Source organism: Anolis sagrei, chromosome 3 (genome assembly GCF_037176765.1).
Source record: "Anolis sagrei isolate rAnoSag1 chromosome 3, rAnoSag1.mat, whole genome shotgun sequence".
In the NCBI taxonomy this organism is placed as follows: domain Eukaryota; kingdom Metazoa; phylum Chordata; class Lepidosauria; order Squamata; family Dactyloidae; genus Anolis; species Anolis sagrei.
Window position 1 is genome coordinate 217,221,093 of NC_090023.1, and position 23,929 is coordinate 217,245,021.

The following is a 23,929-nucleotide window of genomic DNA, read 5'->3' on the forward strand; positions in this document are numbered from 1 at the left end:
ATTGATATTTTAATGTTTATGTTTAATTAAAATATCTGTAGACCTATTGCGCCATCCAGATTTCCATCCACACCAACCTATGTGAGGTTCTGATTGAAAAGAAAATCAAGTTTGAAGTCTTTAAGCTCATTTACAAAAATGACTAGGAGTTACAGTGCACAAAACCTCAAAAGACCAGAGTGAAGAGAGGGGGCCAGGAAGACAGTTCCACCTTATCTCCTGCACTGTGCTAATAATATAATATAATATATTGTATATACATATAATATTATAATGTAATACAATATAATATTAATAATATGATATTACAATTATATATTTTATATTACATGTAATATTACTAACAATATTACAGTATAATAGTATAGTGCAATATAGTAATATGTAATACTAATGTTGTGCTATGGTAATAATATAATATATTGTATTTACATATTATTTGTAAGCTGCTCTGAGTCCCCTTCAGGGTGAGAAGGATGGCATATAAATGCCATAAATAAAATTAAATAAATAAATAAATAAATAAATGGTTTGGTTTTTAATGCATTTATTTATTTATCGATATGTATATGTATATGTGGCATTGAATTGTTGCCATTGTAAGGCCTCCCTGAGTCCCCTTTGGGATGAAAAGGGTGGGGTACAAGTGTGGTAAATAAAATAAAATAAAATAAAATAAACAGACTTCAATTGCACCAGGGACTGACTTGAAGAAGGCTCTGTTAATGCCCTAGACTCCCTTAACCTCCACAGCTAGGGTGACAGAATCTCCATCTTTGAAACCACTGAAGCTATCCCAGAAAACTGTACCTCTGTCCAGTTTTGCAGCCGCTTATTGAGCTCAAATATCCTGTAGTCAGTCTGGTTGCCATACGGTGTGTGCCTCCTGCCAATAAGGAATAAGAAAATGAAGTTTAAGCATGTGGTTGTTTTTGTTATTAATATTTCACAGACATATTTTTAATCCCAAATCTAAAATATTCCTGGTTCCAAGCATTTGCATAAGAGGTACTCAACCTGTAGTATAGCATCATAAAACAATACACCACAACATGCAATCGAAAGATCGCCAAGAACAAGCAAAGCTGGCTTAAAAATATAACCACTTTAAAATGCCTGTGTAATTATGTTTCAACCTTGTACAGAAAGGATTGGCACAATAGAACTAGTTGTATTTCTACAGGGAGAGAATTCTGAAGTTTTTTAAAAAGGCACAAAGTTCTAAAGATGTGACTGATATTGCATCTATAGTAAAAGTCAAGGTTTTACATGACATTAAGTCTAGTTGTGTCTGACTCTGGGGAGTGGTGCTCATCTCCATTTCTAGGCCGAAGAGCTGGCGTTGTCCATAGACACCTCCAAGGTCATGTGTCGCTGGCATGACTGTATGGAGTGCCATTACCTTCCTGCAGAAGCAGTACCTATTGATCTACTCACATCTGCATATTTTCAAACTGCTAGGTTGGCAAAAGCTGGGCCTAATGGCAGGAACTCACCTTGCTCCCCAGATTTGAACCACCAATCTTTCAGTCAGCAAGTTCAGCAGCTCAGTGGTTTAACCAGATGCGCCACCATCTATATTGATCCCAACATTGCTCCTTATCCAATCTACCTTTGAAAAGGTTCATATGATGCAGTGGGTAGAAAGTTGGACATAGAAGTGGGGAAACCTGAACTTTTGTCCCTACACAGTCATTAACTCCTTAGTGGGGGTGCAGGGGTGTCTTACGTTCCTATTCTGAGTATTAGCAAAATGGGAAATACACATTTACAAGTGTTTACATAAATACATACTGCATTCATATATATATATTAATGGTCTTGCTTGAGTGCAGATACACGTAAGAGTTCAGCTGTGGTAAACCAGTCTAAATGCAGATTCACTGCATTCAGTGAATCTGCATTCAGTTGCAAAACGAATGTCTTGCAGCTGCCCAAATTGTTGCCAGTACACTTGCAAAGTTGCACCTGTCTTTACCCTAGCTAATGCAAATGAACAAAAGGAATAGTGATGAAAGGAATAGTGACTCTTACCCAATTCCAGGCTCCAGGTATGTTGGTGGATACATAGGTGTTGGTCTGCCAAGAAATAAGACAGTAGAAGATGGATTAACTAAGGTCCTGCCCAAATCAGTTCATTATTATGCAAAGAGACAGCCAGAGATAATTTGGAAGAGGACAGGGAAGACTCCGGACTTCTTTAAAATCTTTTTACTGTTTCCATTATGTGCTTAAACTACCACAAATATCCACGTGTAAGTCAATCTCACGTATGAGTCAAGAGCTTTGGGGGTCAAAATTATGGATATTGATATGATCCACAGATTGAACTCAAAGGTCATTCCACAGAGAGGGGAAGGTGCCAGAACTGCCTCAGGGAGCCAGTTGCCTTTAACTGCTGTTGCCATTTTCCTATCCAAGCATACAAGAAGGCCTTTCCCTGATCTACTCAGAGAAGATGACTGTCCCCGTCCCCCCGTCCCCCGCCCATAGGTAAAAGGAAATGACTCCCCTTGACATTAAGTATAGTAGTGTCCAACTCTGGGTGGTGATGCTCACTTCCATTTCTAAGCCAAAGAGCCGCTGTTGTCTGTAGATGCCTCCAAAGTCATATGGCTGGCATGACTACATGGAGCGCCATTACCTCCCCACCAAAGTGGTACCTATTGATCTACAAACATTTGCATGTTTTCAAACTGCTAGGTTAGCAGAAGCTGAGGCTAACAGCAGGAACTCATGCCGCTCCCTGGATTCAAATCGCTGGCCTTTCGGTCGGCAAGTTCAGCAGCTCAGCAGTTTAACCTACTTTGCCACCTCTCTCTATATATACACACGCATACACACACACACATATACATATAAAGGTACAATATTAAATTATTTTTAAAAGTAACAATCCTCTTCTCTAAATAGAGCAGTGAAAGACAAGAACCTAAAAGAAGCACTGACCACCATGGTGCCACTTCTGGCCTTCTTGATTGCATGGACAAGACAATTGTGGTAGCCTCAAAAGAGCGCTGAGAGAGTAGATGACATCATTGCTTCTTTTAGGTTCTCCCACGATGGATTCAGCTCTTGCTTTTTACCACTCTACTGAGAAAAGGGGATGGTTCCTTTTTTGATACCCCATACAGTATCTCTCCAGTGTTTCTTTGCATCCACTTCATATCACTAAGTATGTTAATTTTTCAAATAAGAATTAAGGAAGCCATGGGTTTTGGCAAGGGGTTGGACTGGCTGGCCCATGAGGTTCCTTCCAATTCAATGATTCTATGATTCTATGGATAATTGACCTAGGTTTCTGGGGATGTTTTTTTAAAAAAACTAAAACTTATACAGTATCTCTTAATTTTAAATATCTCAACTTCGTCTGGTCTTTATTTTTTTTTTCCCCTTCTTTCTTCATATTCTCTGCTTACCATACTGTGCCCATGTAAAACTAAAGGGGAAATGCATGGCTAGTTGCGGCTGCCAGCCAAGTGTGGGCATTTGCAAAGCCAGCAGTGGATTGGGACTTGGACTCTCCTCCCCACTCTGTCTCAATGACAAATTCTTAGCTTTATCCCATCAATTCCTGACTTGCAAAATTTGTGCTTCTTCCCGCTCCCTAGTGGTGCAGCAGGTTAAACTACTGAGCTGCTGAACTTATTGAGCAAAAGGTTGGCAGTTTAAATCCAGGGAGAAGGGTGAGCACCCACTGTTAGCCCCAGCTTCTGCTGAATTAGCAGTTCAAAAACATGCAAATGTGAGTAGATCAATAGGTACCACTTCAGCAGGAAGGTAATGGCGCTCCATGTAGTCATGCCAACCACATGACCTTGGAGGTGTATGCTGACAACGCCAGCTCCATTTAGAAATGGAGATGAGCACCATCCCGCAGTGTCAGACACAACTGGACGTAATGTCAGGGGAAACCTTTACCTTTACTTTCTCACAAACACATTGTGGTCCACATCTGAACACAAGGAATTTGAGAGTCTATCTCTTACCCACACTGATACAAGACATCCCATTGCTCCCTAGTGCCTGTATCTCTAGCATTGGGATTGCTCATCACTCTTCTAGGCAGAAGAGAGGCTGCAGAATCAGTTGGAAATAAGGGCTAAGGGTTTAAGGGCAGTATTCAGTATTCTGCATGTTGAGCTTCACTCATTTGATTTGGGAAAAGGCCAGCCTGCAAATCTACAAATAAATAGCAATAGAAAATGGGATTGGCTATCTTTTGGAGGGGAGAAGCAGGGAACACCCCACAAAGAACAAGCCCACGAGGAGCTGCTTAAAGAGCTGGGCATGTTTAACCTGCAGAAGAGAAAGCTGAGAGGAGACATGATGTATAAATATGTATAAATATGTGCGGGGAAGTCACAGGGAGGAGGGAGCAGGCTTGTTTTCTGTTGCCCTGGAGACTAGGATGCGGAACAATAGCTCCAAACTATAGAAAAGGAGATTCCACCTGAACATTAGGAAGAACTTCCTCACTGTCAGAGCCGTTCAGCAGTGGAACTCTCTGCCCTGGAGTGTGGTGGAGGCAGCTTCTTTGGAGGCTTTTAAACAGAGGCTGGATGGCCATCTGTTGGGGGTGATTTGAATGCAATGTTCCTGCTTCTTGGCAAGAAGTTGGACTGGATGGCCCACATTGTCTCTTCCAACTCTATAATTCTAAGTTGTACCACAAAAGAGCCTCTCACTCACTTTGCATATTGCGAGTCTCTTGCAGTGTTGATTGTATGTGTTTTGTATTCCTTGTGATTTTCTTATTTTTTGTAATTGTGTAAAGGTTATTATAAATGAAAGCTTACCCCACATCTCGATCCAGCATAGTGCCTGGGTGGAAAGGGGGGAAGGCGTTGCCGTTTGGGGGCTCCTTTGGAGAGTACAGCTTGAATGACTTAGAGGAACAGCCTAAGACAAAAAGAGAGGGAAAAAGGATAATGGTACAAATAAATAAAGGCAACTTGTTCAGTAGTAAGGCCATAAGAATGACATATCTATCTTATCTTCATGATGTTACAGTTCTTTCTGCTTCCACCCTGCTACCATATAACTCATGACTCAATCCCTTCTGACAAAAGAAATGCCGAAATGCAATATGTTACATTAGGCAGAACACAGACATAAAGGAAAGATGAACTGGTTGCGTTCTTTCCACACTGTGATCACTGGTAAAGGGAAGCATAAGGTTCCCCAACCCAGGAAAACACAGCAGAGCACTACAGCAGCTGGACTTTCTTCTACGCTCCCAGAAGCCAAAAACAGAAAAAGGCACAACAATAGCTCTCATAACTACTGCATTGTATGGTTCCCCAGCAAAGGAAACAGAGCAAAAGGCTCTGCGGATGTGTGTGTTCCTTCCTTCTGATGCAAAGCCCCAGAGAGGAGGTCAAGAGCTTTTCAAAGTACAATGCTATGCCTGGCTCAACTGTGGGAACATCACAAAACACTACAGTAGCTTTAAATCCCACTGGGTTTGGGAGGAGAAGAAGAGGGTTCTGGGGAGACTAACCACTGTCCAACCCAAGACTACATTTTCAAGTTAGGGAAAAGAGTCTAAGGCTGGAATAAACTGCTATTAGTTAAACCAATGCAAAAAAAGGCTGGCGGAGGAGGCAGGGATGTTCTTCCTTGCACTAACATTTGCAAGGTTGCTCTCAATACCAAAAGGTGGAACCATATTCAGAGTAAATGATGAATCTGCCACATCTTCTTAGAGCAGGGAGGAGCAACTGTGCCACGTACACACTAGGCCATTAAATACTAATCAAGGTGACCAATTAAAACATTCACACCGACTTCCAAAGACAAGAGTTCTTTCTCCCATTCTGGACATCCCGAGATACATCAACTCCACTTGCCTAGTTTCCAGCAGACCCCTCAACCTCTGAGGATGCCTGCCATAGATGCAGGAAAAACGTCAGGAGAGAATGCTTCTGGAACATGGCCATACAGCCCAAAAATCTACAGAAAGCCAATTATTCTGGCCATGAAAGCCTTCAACAACACATTGGACACGGGACAGTTTCCATCACCATGCAAACCAAGTAAGTGGCATGGGCATGTTTTTCTTCAGACCCAGAAGTGCTGTTTCAGCCAATTTCTGAGGGTTTTGGAATGGAGGGAAGCAATACCATATTTATTCAGGGTCATTTTGCGAGTGCGAATTCCATTTCATTCTGTGTGTGACTCCATTTACTGACTACTTTGTTGAATGATTGATGGAAGATCCCAGAGCAAGAATCTTGAGCTCAGAGAGCAAATGTGGTCACTATTCAGTGTGGAAGCATTCCCTGTTGTCAGAGAACAAAAATGTATAAATCCCCAAATCAATGCCAAATTGTTTTGTGTGGAGAGATACAATAGTAATAGTAGCAGAGTCCCTGAGAAAGGATGAACACTTCGATCAGTATTGGTGGGTGCTACCCTACTACTATTGTGATTTTTTTAAAGCTTGCAGGTCCTTTGACAGCTTGGTATATAGTATGGTGCTATAGATAGTTTACTGCTTGGAAAAGTCTTGGCATATGCAAACTTGTATGGGTAATTGGCTCTTCATGTAAAACATCAGTGTCAAGAGGTTGTTTTACAATCCCCGTCCTCTTAGCACAGCAGGCTAAACCGCTGTGCTACAGAAAAATCCTGCCGATCAAAAGGTCAGAAGTTTGATCCCAGATCGAGGTGAGCATCTGCCTTTAGCCCCAGCTCACCAGTGAACCTAGCAGGTCAAAAGCAGAAATGCGAGAAGATAATAAGGTACTGCTTTCAGCGAGTAGGTAATAAGGCGCTTTTAAGGACATTGATGGATTGGAGGAAAGCTTCTACGCATGGAAGATGGAGCAACAGCACCCCCCTCCCCTGTGGTTGGAATTAAGCACAGCCTCCAAGATGTCAGAAATAAGATGGGAACAACTGCCTTTACCTCTGTTTTGTGTTTTTCTGTTATTGTTAAGTGCATAATATGCCACTGAATGTTTGCCATATGTGTGCAATCTGTAAGCCACTCTGAGTACCCTTCAGGATGAGAAGGGTGGGATATAAATACTGTAAATACATAAATTGTCATATATGTTTCACAGTTGATGGTGGTTGGTGATGGAAGGGGTTAATATAAGTCTTAGTTCTAAAGGGCTGAGTAATCTGTAAGTAAGAGTGTGCGGCTGAAAGCAATTAAGGGTGGAGGCAGGCAAGGGATAGGTTGCAGCTTTTACTGTTTTTTACTAGTTATAAGGAGCTAGCCTGGAGACTGATCTCGGGAGAAGAATATTTGTCTTATTTCGGTGGTGGATGCTGCTGGTTTCCCCCCCAAGTTTTTGGATTTTTGGTATCCTGACCTGTTGCCTGAATTCTTGGAACTTTGGAACCTCGGATTTCTGGATTGGCTTTTGACTACAGTATAGACTCTTGATCCTAAGACTTTACTCACTGAACTCTTGGAGTTTGACCACTGGACTGAACCCTTTGACTCTTGAACCCTGCATCAGCATTTGCTATCAGTCTTTGTTTTATATTCTGTGCGTGAGTGCTATCTTTATGTTTTATATTTGGACTATGAAAACAGCTAGAAAGTAAGTGCTGCTTTAATTAAACAGACACAAGCTGGGTGTTTGTTTTAGTTCATCTCTGCCTGCATACTGGAAGAGCCCTGGCAACGTGACATAAATAAATACATTTCCTTATAATAAGAATCAAAGAAAGCAAAATCTTAGGACTGATCTAGAATTTTTGAATAATTCTCTTCATACATTCTGTCCCTTTCACATAATGCACTACAAATAGGGAAAAAGTTGGCTAGATATGGTGGCTCCCATCCAGTTGGACCCAAATACAGCTGGGTTTCAACTCCTAGAGTCTCAGCCAACAGGGCCAGTAACAGCCTCAGGCCCTTTCCTTTTCCTTTTCATGATAGTTGTAGGCGAACAGCATCTGGAGAGAATCAAATGCTGGGAACCACTTGATTAAAACGTCTCTTCCTGCAGTAATAGTTTTATGAGGCTTTTATATGGAGCAAAGTTTTTAAAAATGTATCCCTGGTCTGCAGTTTGGAACAGAACATTCCTTCCTTTCATCTCCAGATTCTACAAATTAATTCTCTAGAAATGCTTGTCATTAGCAAACCAGGTACAAACATTTCCATCACCATCACAAACAACAGCTGGATTATTGTTCCCCAATTTACTGTCTGATATATCTGGAGAGCATCAACTCCTATCATCCTCAATCAATACAGTCACTGGGGACGCTGGTTGTGGGTGAAGAGTCATGTGATATCCCCAGAGTCAGACACGACTAGACTTAATGTCAAGGGGAAACATTTACCTTTACTTTTTAACTATCAGGATAGGAAAGATTTTCTAGACACTCAGCAGTCATTTTGAGATTTAGGGAAAGATCTTAAAAGTCCTATCTTCTAAGAAGGAAAGAATAGCGCCTTCCCATTTACGTACTCCCAGAAATCTGCCACAAAAGTCCTTCATCTGGTAAATGTAGGCAGTTACAAGCGGTGAAGCAAATGGTGAGAACCTCTTTTATCATCATATCAAAGCATTCTGAGTATTTCACATCCTTCCTGGTACAGCGTAAGGTTATTAGTTCTATTATATGCTGGCGGAGAAAGGGGACCTGGCATATGACTCATGCAAGGTCATACGCAGAGTCACAGGAAGTGTGGGTTGAAATTTAGTTACATTTCCGAGTTACTTTCTCCTGTCTAATCTCCCCCCAGCCCATATAGAACATTACACAACAAACTTGAGCTAAAGAATTTTTTGGATCTAACTGAGGGCACTCCAAGGGGAGAATAAAACTAAAAATACAGTAACTATAGAATAGGTTTGGACAACTATTAGATGTTAGGGCTGGCATGGGCAAACTTTGGCCCTCCAGGTGTTTTGGACTTCAACTTAACCTTAAGCAACTGAGGGGGAAAAGTAAGGGGCCTGGGGCTGTTAGGAATGGTGGGAGTTGAAGTCCAAAACACCTGGAGGGCCAAAGTTTGCCCATGACTGGGTTAGGAAGTCAAACTGGTTCCCCAAGGAGACCTTGGTACAGCCTTTCTTAAACAAAAGTCAAAACTTTTTTTTTCTCAATGAGATGTTGCTAGAGATGAGGGAGCATTTTTATCATCCCTTCAGAATAGGACGTATTTATTATAACAGGAAATAACCTTTTTTTTAACAACAGGAAGCAAACCAGAAATGACCTAAAAGTCACTTCTGGTTCACATCCTGATTTTTGAAAAAGTCTTCTTCTGGACATAGTGGCCAAGTGAAGGAAAAATATGACAAAATTGACCTTATCAGCTCAGAGTAGTTTTTGTTTTCACAAAACCGAATCTGTGGGGAATCCTGCACATGTAGCCACCACTTTGTCCACCCAAAAACATAATGTCCATCCTCTATATAGCGTTTTTAAATAAAATGTTGTTTACAGTGGCACTGCCCAATTAAAACTACACTTTTATACTTTCCCTCCCCACAGGAATATATGAATATGAATCTGATCACTGGTTCTTCTAGCCCAGCATTATCAATTTGGATTGGATGTCATTCTCCAGAATGTGAAGAAATACACTTTCCTAACCTAACCTTACCAAGAGTTTGCTAGTGGTCTACTATCGAAATCCGAACTAGATCTGATTGTGCTTAGCTTTCTAAATCACAAGACTGGGGGCCCTTTCAGACAGCCTTATATCCCAGGATATCGTAAAAAAATCCCACAATATCTGCTTTGAACGTTGAGCCCTTCCCCACAGCCCTCTATCCTAGAATATGAAGGCAGAAAATCCCACAGTATCTGCTTTGAACTGGGTTATCTGCGTCCACACTCAGGTAATGTGGGATTTCCTGCCTTGATACTCTGGGATATAGGGCTGTGGGGAAGGGCCCTGGGAATGTTCAAGTAGTGCTAGAATTCACTCCTTACTTCTAGTGCTAAATACCATATAACTTCACTCTCATGCATTCCTTCAAGAAAAATTAGTGTAACCTAAGAGTGTTATATTTCAATGGCAAAGCGGTGCCTAATACATTCACCCACTCAGTTCTCAATGCTTTCCCTTCTAGTGTATGTCTCAGTCCTTCCCACACCACGAAGTACAATTATGTGACAGCTGGGATAACAGTACACCAAAGTTTATCAAGCTATTGCCTTAAAAAGATCCCACCCCGCCACAGTTTTCCAAAATTTTGTGGTTTCCATCCAGGCAGCTCCCAATAACACAAAACAAACCTTTTTTATTTGTTTTGACCTCACAATCTCTGAGAATGCCTGCCATAGATGTGGGAAAATGCCAGGAGATAATGCTTCTGGAACATGGCCATACAGCCCAGAAAACTCACAGCAAACCAATGATTCTGGCCATGAATTGTTGCTATCTGTTTTGTTTTATACCAGCCAAAATGCAGTTTTAATTGCCATGAGTGAAGGAATTAGATCAGAAACATGGATCTGCTCCTCCATTTAACCTCTCTGCCCTTGGTAAGCCAACCTGAACATACTTATTCTATCTGTACATTTTGTTCCACTACTTCATCTTCTCTCTTTTTAGTTGTACAGATTTATGAATGGCTTCTTTGTAACATGTCTGAGGAAAACCTTAGAAGTTTTGCCAATACTGGGATCACCCATTTAGTTCTTTTTCTTTAGCTATCCTACCTCTTCTGCAAGGAAGTTTTCTCTCAACTCAATATATGACTAAATAGGTACTGACAAAAGTGATCTGGCTTTACTGGAGTTTTGCTGGGCAGTCCAGGAGAGGCAATGCAGGAATGGTGGATCAAAAGAGGAACAGAAATTATCTTAAACGAGGTAGGAGAGTAATCTCGTCCATATTAGCTGGAGATTTTATGTTCAGACTATCTGTATGCAACCCATTGTGCTTACAATGTATGTATGATTTCTGTTCGTGTCTCTGAAGCCAACTAGAAAGTGTCACTAGAGGGCTCCATTGGCTGTTCCATCCATTTATGCCACAGGCATTGCAGTCTAGTGACACATATTCTGGATTTTTTCCTCTCTGTGCTCCACTTATTATATCATAGCTATGGATTTTCCTCTTATTCACTTGATAAATTTACTACAAACCCAGAAGAACAGAATGTGTCTCTATTTCCCACAGAAGAAACACCATACCAATGCAACCAATGTACCAATGCAACAAGCCCTGCCAAGCTAGAAAGACCTGTTACAACCCTGCCAGGTGCCATTCTGTCTGGATAGCACATTCCACAGCACTTCACCTTAAGCACCCAGTCATGGGCCCTGGCTGCTTAATTCAAGATGAGAAGGCCTAGTGAACCATCCCAGAATTACCACCATGGATGTCGGGGGGAAGAGAAGGAGAGAGTGGCATTTAAGAAGGCCTCTGCTCAAAAATGAGGTAGGGTGATAGTAATTGCAATAGGGTTCAAGGTTTCCAGTTCCCAACATTTCACCCATATACACTGAGCCCTTAACCAAGAGAAACACTTCTACCAATGGGTTGCTATGAGTTTTCCGGGCTGTATGACCATATTCCAGAAGCATTCTCTCCTGATGTTTCACCCACAACTATGGCAGGCATCCTCAGAGGTTCTGCTAATGCTGAACTACTACCCCCTCCTCCACAGCTCTGGTCCAAATAATGCAATGAGTGCACTTTCTGTACTAACTGTTTTTTGATAAATATGCTGTCCCATTAGTAAGACCATTCTCAATGTGGCTGCTGCAAAGCAAAGTCTGAAGAGTCACTTTTGGGACTATGACTTCGAGGACACACCAAATGTTGGTGGGCTTTTCAGTGAATTTTTCCAGTTTTGTTCCAAAGCAAATGACTACCCAGGAAACAAAGTGCTCTTCTTCAGAACAAGAAGTCTCACACAGATGGGATTTTTATTCATTCAGTCACTTCTGACTCTTCATGAACCAGCCCATGCCAGAGCTCCCTGCCCGCCATCACCACCCCCAGCTCCTTCAGAGTCAAGCCAGTTACTTCAAGGATACCACCCATCCATCTTGTCCTTGGTTGATCCCTTTTCCTTTATCTTTCCTTTTCCCCCAGCATCATTCTCCAAGCTTTCCTGTCTTCTCATTATCTGGCCAAAGTACTTCATCTTTGCCTCTAATATCCTTCCCTTCAATGAGCAGCTGGGTATTATTTCCTGGAGGATGGACTGGTTTGATCTTTGTATTGTCAAAGACTTTCATGGCTGGAATCAAAGGAGTTGTTGTAATTTTTTTTAATTGCCTGTCGTTTCACCTGCATCTGTGGCAAGCATCCTCAGTCCGAAAAACCTACAACAACCCAGTGGTTTGATCTTCTTGCGGACCAAGGTACTCTCAGAATTTTCCTCCAACACCACAGTTCAAAACCATCTATCTTCCTTCACTCAGTCTTCCTTATGGTCCAGCTCTCACATTCATAGCTTACCACGGGGAATACCATTGCTTTAACTATGTGGGCCTTCGTTGCCAGTGTGATGTCTCTACTCTTCACTATTTTATCGAAATTGGTCATTGCTCTCCTCCCAAGAAGTAAATGTCTTCTGTTTTCCTGTCTGCAGTCTGCATCTGCAGTAATCTTTGCGCCTAGAAATACAAAGTCTGTCACTGCCTCCACGTTTTCTCCCTCTATTTGCCAGTTATCAATCAGATAAGACACCCAGAAGAAACTGCTCCGCCTCTTCTTTGTCACCATCATCCACAGACATTTGTGTACCTAGACATAGCTGCAGCTTCTTCAGTCCCTAATGGAATGGGTTAAGGAATGTGTGTGCTCCCACAAATGATTTTTCTGAATGCGAGGCAGAAGGCCATTTTCGCTTGGCACAGATTTAAATGACCTGGCATACACATGAACAACAATTAAGTTATTCTCTCTTGGGAAGATGAACCTCATGCATTTTGGAGCTCCTTCTCACTCACATGCCATTTGGCTCCAATCTAAGAGCACCTAGACCTGCTGCAACCCATGCCCACCATTGCCAATGGACACCCCAGCAGAGCCCCTTGTTCCAGCCCCACCTTCTCGCTCAGGCGCAGAGAGATCTTCCTGAACAGGAAGACAGCAAGAGGGACCCTCTGCGTGACCTTTCCGTTGCTGTGGAGATGGAGAAATCACCAAGGCAACCACCTTGCTCCTCCCCTCCCAGCATCCCTTGACAGGCACCATCTGCTCCTGGGTGAGTAATGGCCTTTGCCAGGCTGGCTGCAAACCCAACTCAATCCAGTTTAACCAAGATGGCCACTCAGTCTGGCTGCCCTGGACCTCCCGCGTCATTTAGACTTGCTAACTGCAGACTTCCAGTCTCCCTTCTTCTGCAGCATGTGGACCAAAAGCCAAAGTCCTCATCAGAGTCAAGACTGCTGTATGTGCTTTCAGTTACTCCAGCCAGAAACACTCTCCCAAGCATTGCATCCATGGTCTCCAAGGGACTATATGCCATCAATGCTAGGCTTGGGTTTTTATGTGTGAGGGCAAGCCACAGCAAACCTCAAGCTCATGGCTTCCCTGGGACATGTAATTTTCCCTTTCTCCTCTAGTGCAGCTCCAAGGAGAACAGAAATTTCGGTTTCTCTTTCAAATCTGTCGGAGTTCAGTGTTAACCCCTGAGCTTAGATAGGCTGTGACTTGTTAAAACTAGGGTTTGTTGACACAGGTCTGCTTCACAAATGAGAGTTTGAAGTTGATTTGTTTCAATTCATCGCATTTTGTCAGGTTTGAGTGTCATGATTAACTTCAGTTAACCCAGAAGAAAGCAAAGCTTTGAAAGGTATCCTCAAAAGAAGAGGAAAGGGATAATTTGCCCTTGTAATCCTGGCTGATGGGTTAACATTACATGTGAATGTAACCAACCAGTGGAGCTGCCTTTCTGTGCGAAAGCATCCAGGACCGTACAGATAAAAAGCCTTTAACAAGAGATATTTCAAACAGAATCATACTCTGGAGCACATCTCCTTGGACTGAAATATTCAGAGGGGCAAAAATATCAGCAGCAGGAAAGGACCAAAGATCACACGGCATAAAAAGCATCTTGAGCACCCCTTACCCTAAAGGCAGATTGAAAACCATTCCCCCAAAAATGCACATAGCATGTTTTAAAATTCTTCTGTAGCCCCCCCCCCCCCAATCAAACAACTTACTTGTGCCCTCTCCTAACCATGTATTTCCAATATTTTTGTTAAATTTGCTTCATGAAAGACTGGGATGAATGGTATCTGGGAAGCCCTGGCCTTTGCGTGCTCTAACTGGAGGTCAGCCGTGACCAGCAGTGCTGCAGAATCCGAAGAGGCACGAATGGAGGGCAAAGAGGAGAAATGTGCCAAGAGAAATGAGTGTCAAGCCAACCCTGACCAGGACAACCTTCCACCTGGAAACCGATGTTCTCATTGCAGAAGAACATGCAGATCGAGAATAGGTCTCCACAGGCACCTATGTATCCACTTATAAGACACTACACTTGGAAGTCCATCATCCTCAGGCTACAAGGGATCGTCTAAGTAAGTAAGGTATCTGGGTGCAGTAGATCAGTAAGAATTTCTATCTGACAGTGGCAACAACAAGACTCTCCTTTTACCTTAGATTATATTGCTGAAGTAAAGCATCTTGAGTTAAAACAGAAATGAATTTTTATCTGGAAGGACTATTGCCTTCAATCATACTGCCAATCACCATCAGCAAGTGCGCAGAAATTTTGAATTCAAAGCATACACCCTTCTTTCCACCAGATTCTGTTTAGTGGATCTTAAAGGTCTAGTTAAAAACAACAACAAAGGAGATTCTGCAAGTCTTAACTTTTGACCACTGTTAGTAACAAACTCTATCAGGCATGAGCAAACTTTGGCCCGCCAAGTGCTTTGGACTCCAACTCCCACAATTCCCCCTTAAGCGGCTGAGCGGGGAAAGGAAGAGGCCTGAGGCTGTTAGGAACCGTGGGAGTTGAAGTCCAAAACACCTGGAGAAGCGAAGTTTGCCCATGCTTGTGCTAGATATAATAATAAGAAAATTGGAAGAACAGTTGTCAAATCATGAGCTCAGTCCATTTTTGATACATCCTTACAAAAATATGTGACAAGCAGTGAACTAAAGCATCACCCCAAATGTAACCAATGGCCAAACTCTCTTTGATCAGGCCTGCTCTCAAGTTCCCCTGAAAGTCCTATCCTAGTGTGGATGACTATTAAAATGACAAAGCAGGAGCTAGAGCTTGCTGGAAGGATTCGGGGAAATGACTCCCCCCCCCCCCCCCCCCACACACACACAAAGTACTAGCAAGATCGCTACCCACCAGGCTTGTTGAATCAGAACCAGGTCCTTTCAGTCTAGCACTCTTGTGTTACAAAAAGTAGCCAACCCATAATCTCCAGAAGATTGCAAACACCCACTGCCTGTTCTTAGCAACTGTTATTCCTGTGTATATGATAGCTGCTTGACCCTCCTCAATTTTCTCTAATCCCTTTCAAACAAAGTTAGACTACATCATTCAACATGTTGCAGAAGAAAATTCCTGAAGCTTCCCTGAATGAAGAAGCTCTGTCCTTTGGCTAAATCTGCAGCTTGGCACTCTAGGGCAATGGAGCAAGTCTTCTCACATCGGTTTTGGCTGAGTTAAAACAATTTGCCATCAGAACAAAATGAAACACCACAAATTGTTTTGAGTCAAACTATATAGTGGAGTTCTTGAATGCATACTTGCCCATGATTAAGATCTACACTGCTCAAACTAATAATAATAATAATAATAATAATAATAATAATCTTTATTTCTACCCTACCACCATCTCCCCGATAGGGACTCAGAGCGGCTTACATGGGGCCAAGCCCAGACAACGTAATACAGGAATAAAATCAAAAACATATACAGCAAATATCAAAAACATCATCAACCACATCAAAAGGAGCTCCCGGTGGTGCAATGGTTAAACCCTGTGCTGGCTGAACTGCTGACCGAAAGGTTGGCAGTTCGAATCAAGGGGATGGGGTGAGCTCCCATTTGTCAGCTCCAGCTTCCCATGCAGGGACATGAGAGAAGCTTCCCACAGAATAGTAAAACACCTCGGTGTCCCCTGGGCAATGTCCTTGCAGACGACCAATTCTCTCACACCAGAGGCAACTTGCAGTTTCTCAAGTCGCTCCTGACATGAAAAAAAAAACCTCCACACCAAATGGTAGTACTATCCCATTGAATATTTAGGTGACACCACTAGCACAATGGAAAGTGTTTTGTCACAAAGGGCATTTTAATCCAGAAATTAAGTTCACCACGTTCTTAATTTCTGGGTGGAAATCCATCATTACATCAATTGAGTTTTAAGAATGTAGAAACCATGCCTGTCCACAAAAACTTCATTTTTGTATCCTACATCCAGACTCTTCTCCCTTCAGAGCAAAAAAATCCAAACTGCAGCAGCTAGTACTAATATCTGTCACATAAGGACATTGCTTATCTTGCCATGCCCTACAGAGAACAGGAAGCTGCGTGGAGGCTTTTAACAGCTGCAACCGGTCTAAAATCTTACTACTTGTTAGCATTTAACTGCCCATACTTCAATCTACCACAGTAAGACTCTCCTTCTGTAGGTGGGGTGCCTCTTAAACCTATTTTTGGAATCCTCCAAAGGTTCCCCTGGGCTCACCCCTTTTAATAGTTTGGTACAATTGTTTTTGTTCTGAAATGGTTAATGGTGGCCATAGTCTCTGGGAGGATTTTACTGGTTATTCATCAGGCCTGCAGACCTTCTTTTGGTCATATATAAGTCCTATTTTCAAAACACAAAGGAATCACAGCATGAAGGCCTATCAATCCTGGTTTAAAAAGACCTTCACAGATCTAAAGAGATGAGGTGTTTTAAAATATTGAATAATTTGACAAGGTGGTGAACAATAGTTGCTTGTGTGTATCTTGGAGATGAAAATTCATTTATGTTTAATATACACCTTACATGCATAGCTTGAAAGTAATTTTATGTGATGTCTTCAATAATTTGTGCATGAAACAAAGTTTGTCTACACTGAACCATGTAAAAGCAAGGTGGAGAATTTTGGAATATTTCACATTCTCTGGAAAGAGATGCTCATCCTGTATCTCAGCTTTCTCCAATGCATTGAAATTCCCCAGCCTTTACATACTGGGGAAGATTGTGGCAAAATCTCATATAATTGATTCCAGAGCTATAGATGCCTCTATGTATAGACCAGGCACAGGCAAATTTCGGCCCTTCAGGTGTTCTGGACTGTATCGGCTGTTAAGAATTGTGGGAGTTGGAGTCCAAAACACCTGGAAGGTCAAAGTTTGCCCGTGCCTGGTATAGACTCACTGCAAGATGATGAGAAGTAGAACTTTACATAACAGCTACAAAATATGTTATTTCATTGGTATGGTATTTAATTCTTTTTTACATAGACAATAGGAGAAGAGATCAATGAATATTACATTTGCTAAGCATTCAGCAACTTCCAGCCCCCAGTTGGATATACAAGTTGAGCATTCCTTACGCGAAATCTAAAATAATCCAATATTTTCCACATAGGATGCTAAGATAGTGACACCTTTCCATTCTGGTGGTTCAATACACACATGCTTTCAAAGAATCATGGAATCATAGGGTTGGAAGAGACCTTGTGGGTCATCCAGTCAAACCCCATTCTGCCAAGAAGTAGGAAAATTGCATTCAAAGCACTCCTGACAGATGGCCATCCAGCCTCTGCTTAATAGCTTCCAAAGAGGGAGCCTCCACAACACTCTGGGGCAGAAAGTTCCACTGCTGAACAGCTCTCACAGTTAGGAAGTTATGAGAGCTGTTCAGCAGTGGAATCCTCTGTGCTGGAATATGGTGAAGGCTCCTTCTTTGGAAGCTTTTAAGCAGAGGCTGTTTGGCCATCTGTCAGGGATGCTTTGAATGCTATTTTCCTGCTTCTTGGCAGAATGGGGTTGGACTGGATGGCCCATGAGGTCTTGTTCATGCACAAGCATCTGATACTCAACCCATACAGAAATCCCCAAATTCCTTTCTGGTCACCTAAATTAGTCTGTCCCAAGAAGTCACAGAACTCCCAGCATTCCATATCACTTGATATGCTAGCTAGGGCTGATGAGAGTTTCAATCCAGCAACATCGGGAAGGTCATAATTTGCCATTTATAATCTAGAATGGTGATAATGGGCTACCAGAATAGAATGTTGGTTTCTGGGTGAACCTAAGCTTTGGCACTTCTCCAGTAAGAAGATCTGTTGCTGAACAGGGCCCAGAGGTAATGCTAATGGTTCAACAAGAATACAGCCTACCCATCAACACTGAAGTGCCAGCATGATCCACAACACCCAACATAAGAAAGCTATCACAAGCACAGCATAATCTGGCCTTGGATCTCCATCCTTCCAACAGTGGATACAACAACCCAGCTTAAGGAAGTAAGGAAGTCAATGAGTGCGAAATCTGAACTGTGGAGATTCATATCTCTTCTTGTTCACAGAAATAGGACAAAGCTTTGTTATGAGCTTGACAACAAAGGAGTTCTTTTGGTTTCAATGACTGTATCAAACTTTGAAGTTTGTGTTACATAACTTTTAGCAGAGCAGGGCTGGTCTGATTAAGGCTGAGTTGTGTTGGCGACTCACACCTTAATCAAGCATAGATTTTAATGAGGTAGTTTCACCTCCCTTTCTCCCTTAATGCCACACAACCACCTTCTGCCTGCGAGAATTGCCCCCACAGCTATTACAACACTATCTACTATTGCTTCCACGTTACCATCAATTTTGACATCTTATCAAAACTCAAACTGTATAAAACGAACACGTTTGTCTAGTTTACTCAATGAACCTAGAATGAATTGAACATGAATGCACCACACTTCAAACTGTAGGTTGGGTAATCACATTGCAAGTAGATAGTTAGCACAGCAGAGAAAAGACTTAGCTAGCATTTTCTTCTGATGTAATTATTTTTATGTTTTATTTTTAAAATATTTACAGCCTGTCCTATACAGTATGATTTTAGATTAGCATACAATACAATGAGATTAACCAATTTTAAAAAATATGAAACAGTATCAATAATATAAACAGACTAAATGTGTATTATACAATTTGACAAGTTAAATCGAGACAATAAAAAGAAATTAGAGCCAGTTTAAAACAAGCTCTTCATTGGCAGTAACACACACACACACACACACACACACATATGAGGTAGGTCATTTGAAAATTATACTACCACCCCACCTTTGATCATTTTAGTCGCCCTACTCTGGCACCTTCCAGCTTGTCAATTTCTATCTCAAATTTTGATGCCTAGAATTGGACAGTATTCCAGATGAGGTCTGACCAAAGGCACAATGAAGTGCATGTCTCAAGACTGTGAAAGATGCATTAAAATGCTCAATAGAAAAAGGGATCCAAATATTCCCGTATTATATTGAAAAGCTGGTTCAATCATGTGTTCCATCCCACTGGAAACAGTTTACAAAGTGGACAGAGGTTATACAGCAATGCAAGTGTTGGATAGGTTGTTTAAAAATAGATACTAGGACAGGAGGAAGCATGCATGTGTAAATGTTTTTGCTTGTTCAGTATCTTGTCTGTATCAGACCCAAATCTCAATTTGTGGAGCTGCTTGGACTGGTAGGCATGTGCTCTACCTCAGGACACCTAGACAGACTACTTGCTGATGGGCGCAAAATGAAAACAATTCTAGACTTGCTTTATTATGTTGCTCTTTGAATGAGTCAAACTGAGAAGGCACAAGCAGAAAAAAGAAGTGGCTACCTTACACTGATGCACAAAAAACCAGGGACTTCTGTCACCTGGAGGCTATCCTTTCCCCCCTGTTGTTTAACACCTATATGCGACCATGTGCCCAGCTGGTGTGAGGCTTTGGGCTTGAGTGCTATCAGTATGTTGACGACACTCAACTCATTCTGAGGATGGAAGGCCGTCCAGACTCCATACCCGATAATTTCCATCAATGCCTTGAGGCCGTTACTGGATGGTTGCGTGCCAGCAGGTTGAAGGTGAATCCAGCGAAGACGGAGATCCTTTGGTCGGGTTGCCTGCCCTGGATGGTGTGACATTATGCCCGGCATCTTTGGTAAAGAGTCTGGGAGTCCTTTTAGACCCTCTGCTGACGATGGAGGCTCAGGCCTCCACCGTGAGCAGAGTCGCATTTTTCCATCTGCGTCAGGCTAGGCATCTGGCTCCCTATCTGTCCAGGGACGACCTGGCCATGGTGACCCAGGCTACGGTCATCTCAAGGCTGGACTACTGTAACGCCCTCTACATAGGCCTGCCTTTATTGGTGATCCGGAAACTTAAACTAGTGCAAAATGCTGCTGCCCGGCTTCTCGCAGGGGTCCCAGCGAGGTGTCATATTACTCCAATCTTGCAGCAACTGCACTGGTTGCTGATTGACCACCGGATCACCTTCAAAGTGCTGATTCTTACCTTTAAGGCCTTATATGGCCTGGGGCTGGAGTACCTGAGGGACCGCCTCACCCCCTACCAACCCCCGAGATCACTCCATTCAGATGATCAGAATCTCCTTGACGTTCCCAATTTTAGGACCTTTCACCTGATGTCTACTAGGCCGGCGTAGAGCATTCACGGTGGTGGCTCCTTACCTGTAGAATGCCTTGACCGCGGAAAAACGAGCTCTCTGAAATTTACTATCTTTTCATAGAGCTTGTAAAACTTATTTACTTAGGCTGGCATTTGAGTCAGGTTGATTGAAATTCTTCTTTGTTTTTACATGTAATGTATTGCATATGTATGTTGTAAACCGCTCCGAGCCTTCGGGGAGTGGCAACATATAAATGTGATTAATAAATTAATAAATAAACTCTGAATTAGTTAATAAGAGTGACAAAAATGAGAAAGATCAACAGTGGTTGAGAAGGGAATGATAGCAGAAAGTGTCTGTTGTTGTAAGAGTGCTAAACACTCCTCAATTATATACAGGATCTCACCTGCACAGGATAGCAATTCACGGGGAGGGAAGAGAATGTGTGAATATTCCTCTGATCTGCAGAGAAGTAGCATGGGAAGAATCTATTAAAACACTTCTCTGTCCAGGAAGTGTGTGCTTGCATAGTTGGTTGGACTCTACTACTGAAACAAATAGAAAGTGATGCAGAGAAAAACTGAGCACAGTCCCTGTACGACAGGATGTCAATACTCCACTGTAGTCTGACAACAAAAACGTAGAAGGGAATTTGGGGCTGCCTCTTTCTTTCCAATGCCCTGGATGTTTCTCTGTAGTGAAAGGTGTGGGCAACTTTCTCAATTTAGGTAATGCTACGAAATCAAAAATATGATGCTGCAACATACCATGCATGAAGTGAATTCAGGGGCTTGTACTTGGAAACCTAACAAAGCATGAAAGGCATAAGGCCAATATGAGTATATTTGATATCATGGCTTTCTATGCCAGTTGAGCTCCTGATGTAGAAGAATTTTCTGGCATTATTCAAAACTGTGCTTTACTTGATTCTTCTTTATATACTGGAGGAGTAGCCAATCTGGCACACTCCAGGTATTCTGGATCACAACAAAGCCAGAATGCCAAGGGATTATATAAGCAGTAGTCCAAAACATTTGGAAGGCACTAGTTTGTCTACTCCTCTCACACTAAGAATGTATGACACTATTAGATGGCCATGGTTTGGAAGATGAAATCCCAAACACTTAAAAGACTAAAGTCTGGGAACCACTGCTTTAAAACATTCATAACTGTCCTTGGTTAGAGAATAACATACTGTGGTTTAATCGATTCTTCAGCCACGTTAGTCATAATTTCTGTAGTGTTCTCAGGAAGCTTTTCACGGAATAAGAACAGCATTATACTTGGTTGTGCCAATGAGACACAGAAATACAATGGAACAGCACCCGCTCTGTCTCCATTTAAAAATAAAAAACAAACAAACGCAAGAGTGATGACTGTAGCATAATAAAGGTAAAGGTTTTCCCCTGACATTGAGTCCTGTCATGTCCGACTCTGGGGATTGGTGCTCATCTCCATTTCTAAGCCGAAGAACCGCCGTTGTCTGTAGACACCTCCAAGGTCATGACTGCATGGTGCGCCGTTACCTTCCCACCAGACCGGTACCTGTTGATCTACTCACATTTTCATGTTTTCGAATTGCTAGGTTGGCAAAAACTGGGGCTAACAGCAGGAGCTCACCTCACTCCCCGGATTCAAACTTGCAACCTTTTGGTAAGCAAGTTCAGCAGCTCTGCGGTTTAAACCACTGCGCTACCGGGGGCTCCAGCATGCAAGTGTTTTATATTGGCTGCTTAGGAAAGAGTTGATCCTGACTATTAAAGCCTTGTTAAGATTTCAGGTTACAATGTTATGAGGCACTACCAGTTGTCTGAACCCAGAACTTTGCGGCAAAGCCTTGCAAATAATGATGTTACTTGTTACTGTCACCATCACAGAGTGTCAACGTTGTTACTATTAGTATTGCAAAGAGGACAATGTTATAATTCAGAGTAATATTTCTTGTTGCTTCAAGTTATTTCTCGGCCACTTTTAATATTTAATTTACTTTTAAAATATTTAAAAGAAACACATTAGTAACATATCATTAACAAGCAATGTAATTTATAATCTTTACAATAACCGGAACAACAAAAAAAGATTGACATCATTGAATTTTGTTGATGCGAATATATTACGCACCTTCAAAAGTTTTGCCTAAATGTACAAGAGGACCCTTTTGCTGTATGAACATCAAAAGCCAGCAAAAAAAAGTGCTTAGAGTATCTGCTCCTTGCTTCTGGACATTTGCCAGAGCTGAACGTGTTTTGGAAAGAGCTTCAAGCTACTTAAATTAAGGGTCAGCATTTCATATTTGGACTTGGAAGCCCAGTCATACATAGCAGGAACAGGAGAGGCTGCAGCAGTACGAAGGTAAACCCCATCACAGCTGTCATGATGAAAGATTCTTGAAAGGAACAAGTATGTATTAGTTATTTCCTGGTAGTCTTTCATCAGGATGATGTCCGAGTGTAGTTAATGTGTATTACAAGGGCACTTACTATCCCGTTACAGAGCACAAATATTTTTCACTAAATCAGAGTAAACAACTGCAGCAATAAATCCAAGGAAAGGCATCTGCTTAGGTAATTACTCTAATTTGATAACACTAGAAACAAATACTTAGAGGAACCAAATCTCAGATCACTTAACATTCTCGCCGGATTGATTACCGAATCTAATCCTGAATTACCTGAGAACAGAACAGACCAAACTATAATACTAGTTTAATTGAGGTGCTTCTCAATAACACAACTTTTTCTGTAATCACTCTGTAAAGCACTCTGCATTAATTTTTAAAAAACTGAATGATCTTAACTATTTATCCACATTTCACTCATATTACAAATATTCTGCCTCCTGCATTATAGCTCTCCATATATAGTGCCTTTAGAACAGCCACAACTTGTCCAAAATGAGATCAGGGCTTCCTGTGATGCAGCATTTGGCATTCTATCAGCTTCTATGGAAAGAAATTGATTGAGAACTGCAGCAATGGTAGCCAAGCCACTTCTGAAAAAGTTTCATTCTGGAGAGGGGTGAGTGTGAATCTAGAACTCCTCTCTTATTTTGCTTCTCTTATTAATGTGATTTTATTTTCTGCATGCATATACACACTAATTTCACTCTTATGATCATTAGAGATACTTATTACATGATAGCAGGTTACAAGGAAGTTATGAGAAGATTACAGACAAGCATTTCCTCCATCTATTGAAAAGAGTTGTGTTTATATGGAAGATGGGGGGAAAATCCAAGACTAAAGAGTATTGCACACAGATTCCTACAAGACTCAAGAAAAGAAAATATGGGGATGTTCTAAGAAAAATACCCTTCACAATTTGCTGCAAAAAGAAGCACCAGATAAGAAAAGATAAATGTTTAAGATCCTCTTCTTTATACTCCTAATGAACTAAGCAGAGGCC

The 23,929-nt window shown here is 41.8% G+C and overlaps 1 protein-coding gene across 5 annotated transcripts in view; it reads right to left on the reverse strand.

The window, feature by feature from the left end:
• LDB1 (LIM domain binding 1) overlaps window positions 1–23,929 on the reverse strand; it is a 92,191-nt gene that overhangs the window by 13,699 nt on the left and 54,563 nt on the right. For all 5 annotated transcript variants that reach the window (XM_067465867.1, XM_060768242.2, XM_060768240.2 and 2 more), the window contains exons 2-4: window positions 4,800–4,902; window positions 2,035–2,079; window positions 811–886 (exon numbers count right to left, since the gene is read on the reverse strand). In XM_067465867.1, the coding sequence (XP_067321968.1) occupies window positions 811–886; window positions 2,035–2,079; window positions 4,800–4,902 (224 nt within the window). The remainder of the gene's footprint in view (window positions 1–810; window positions 887–2,034; window positions 2,080–4,799; window positions 4,903–23,929) is intronic.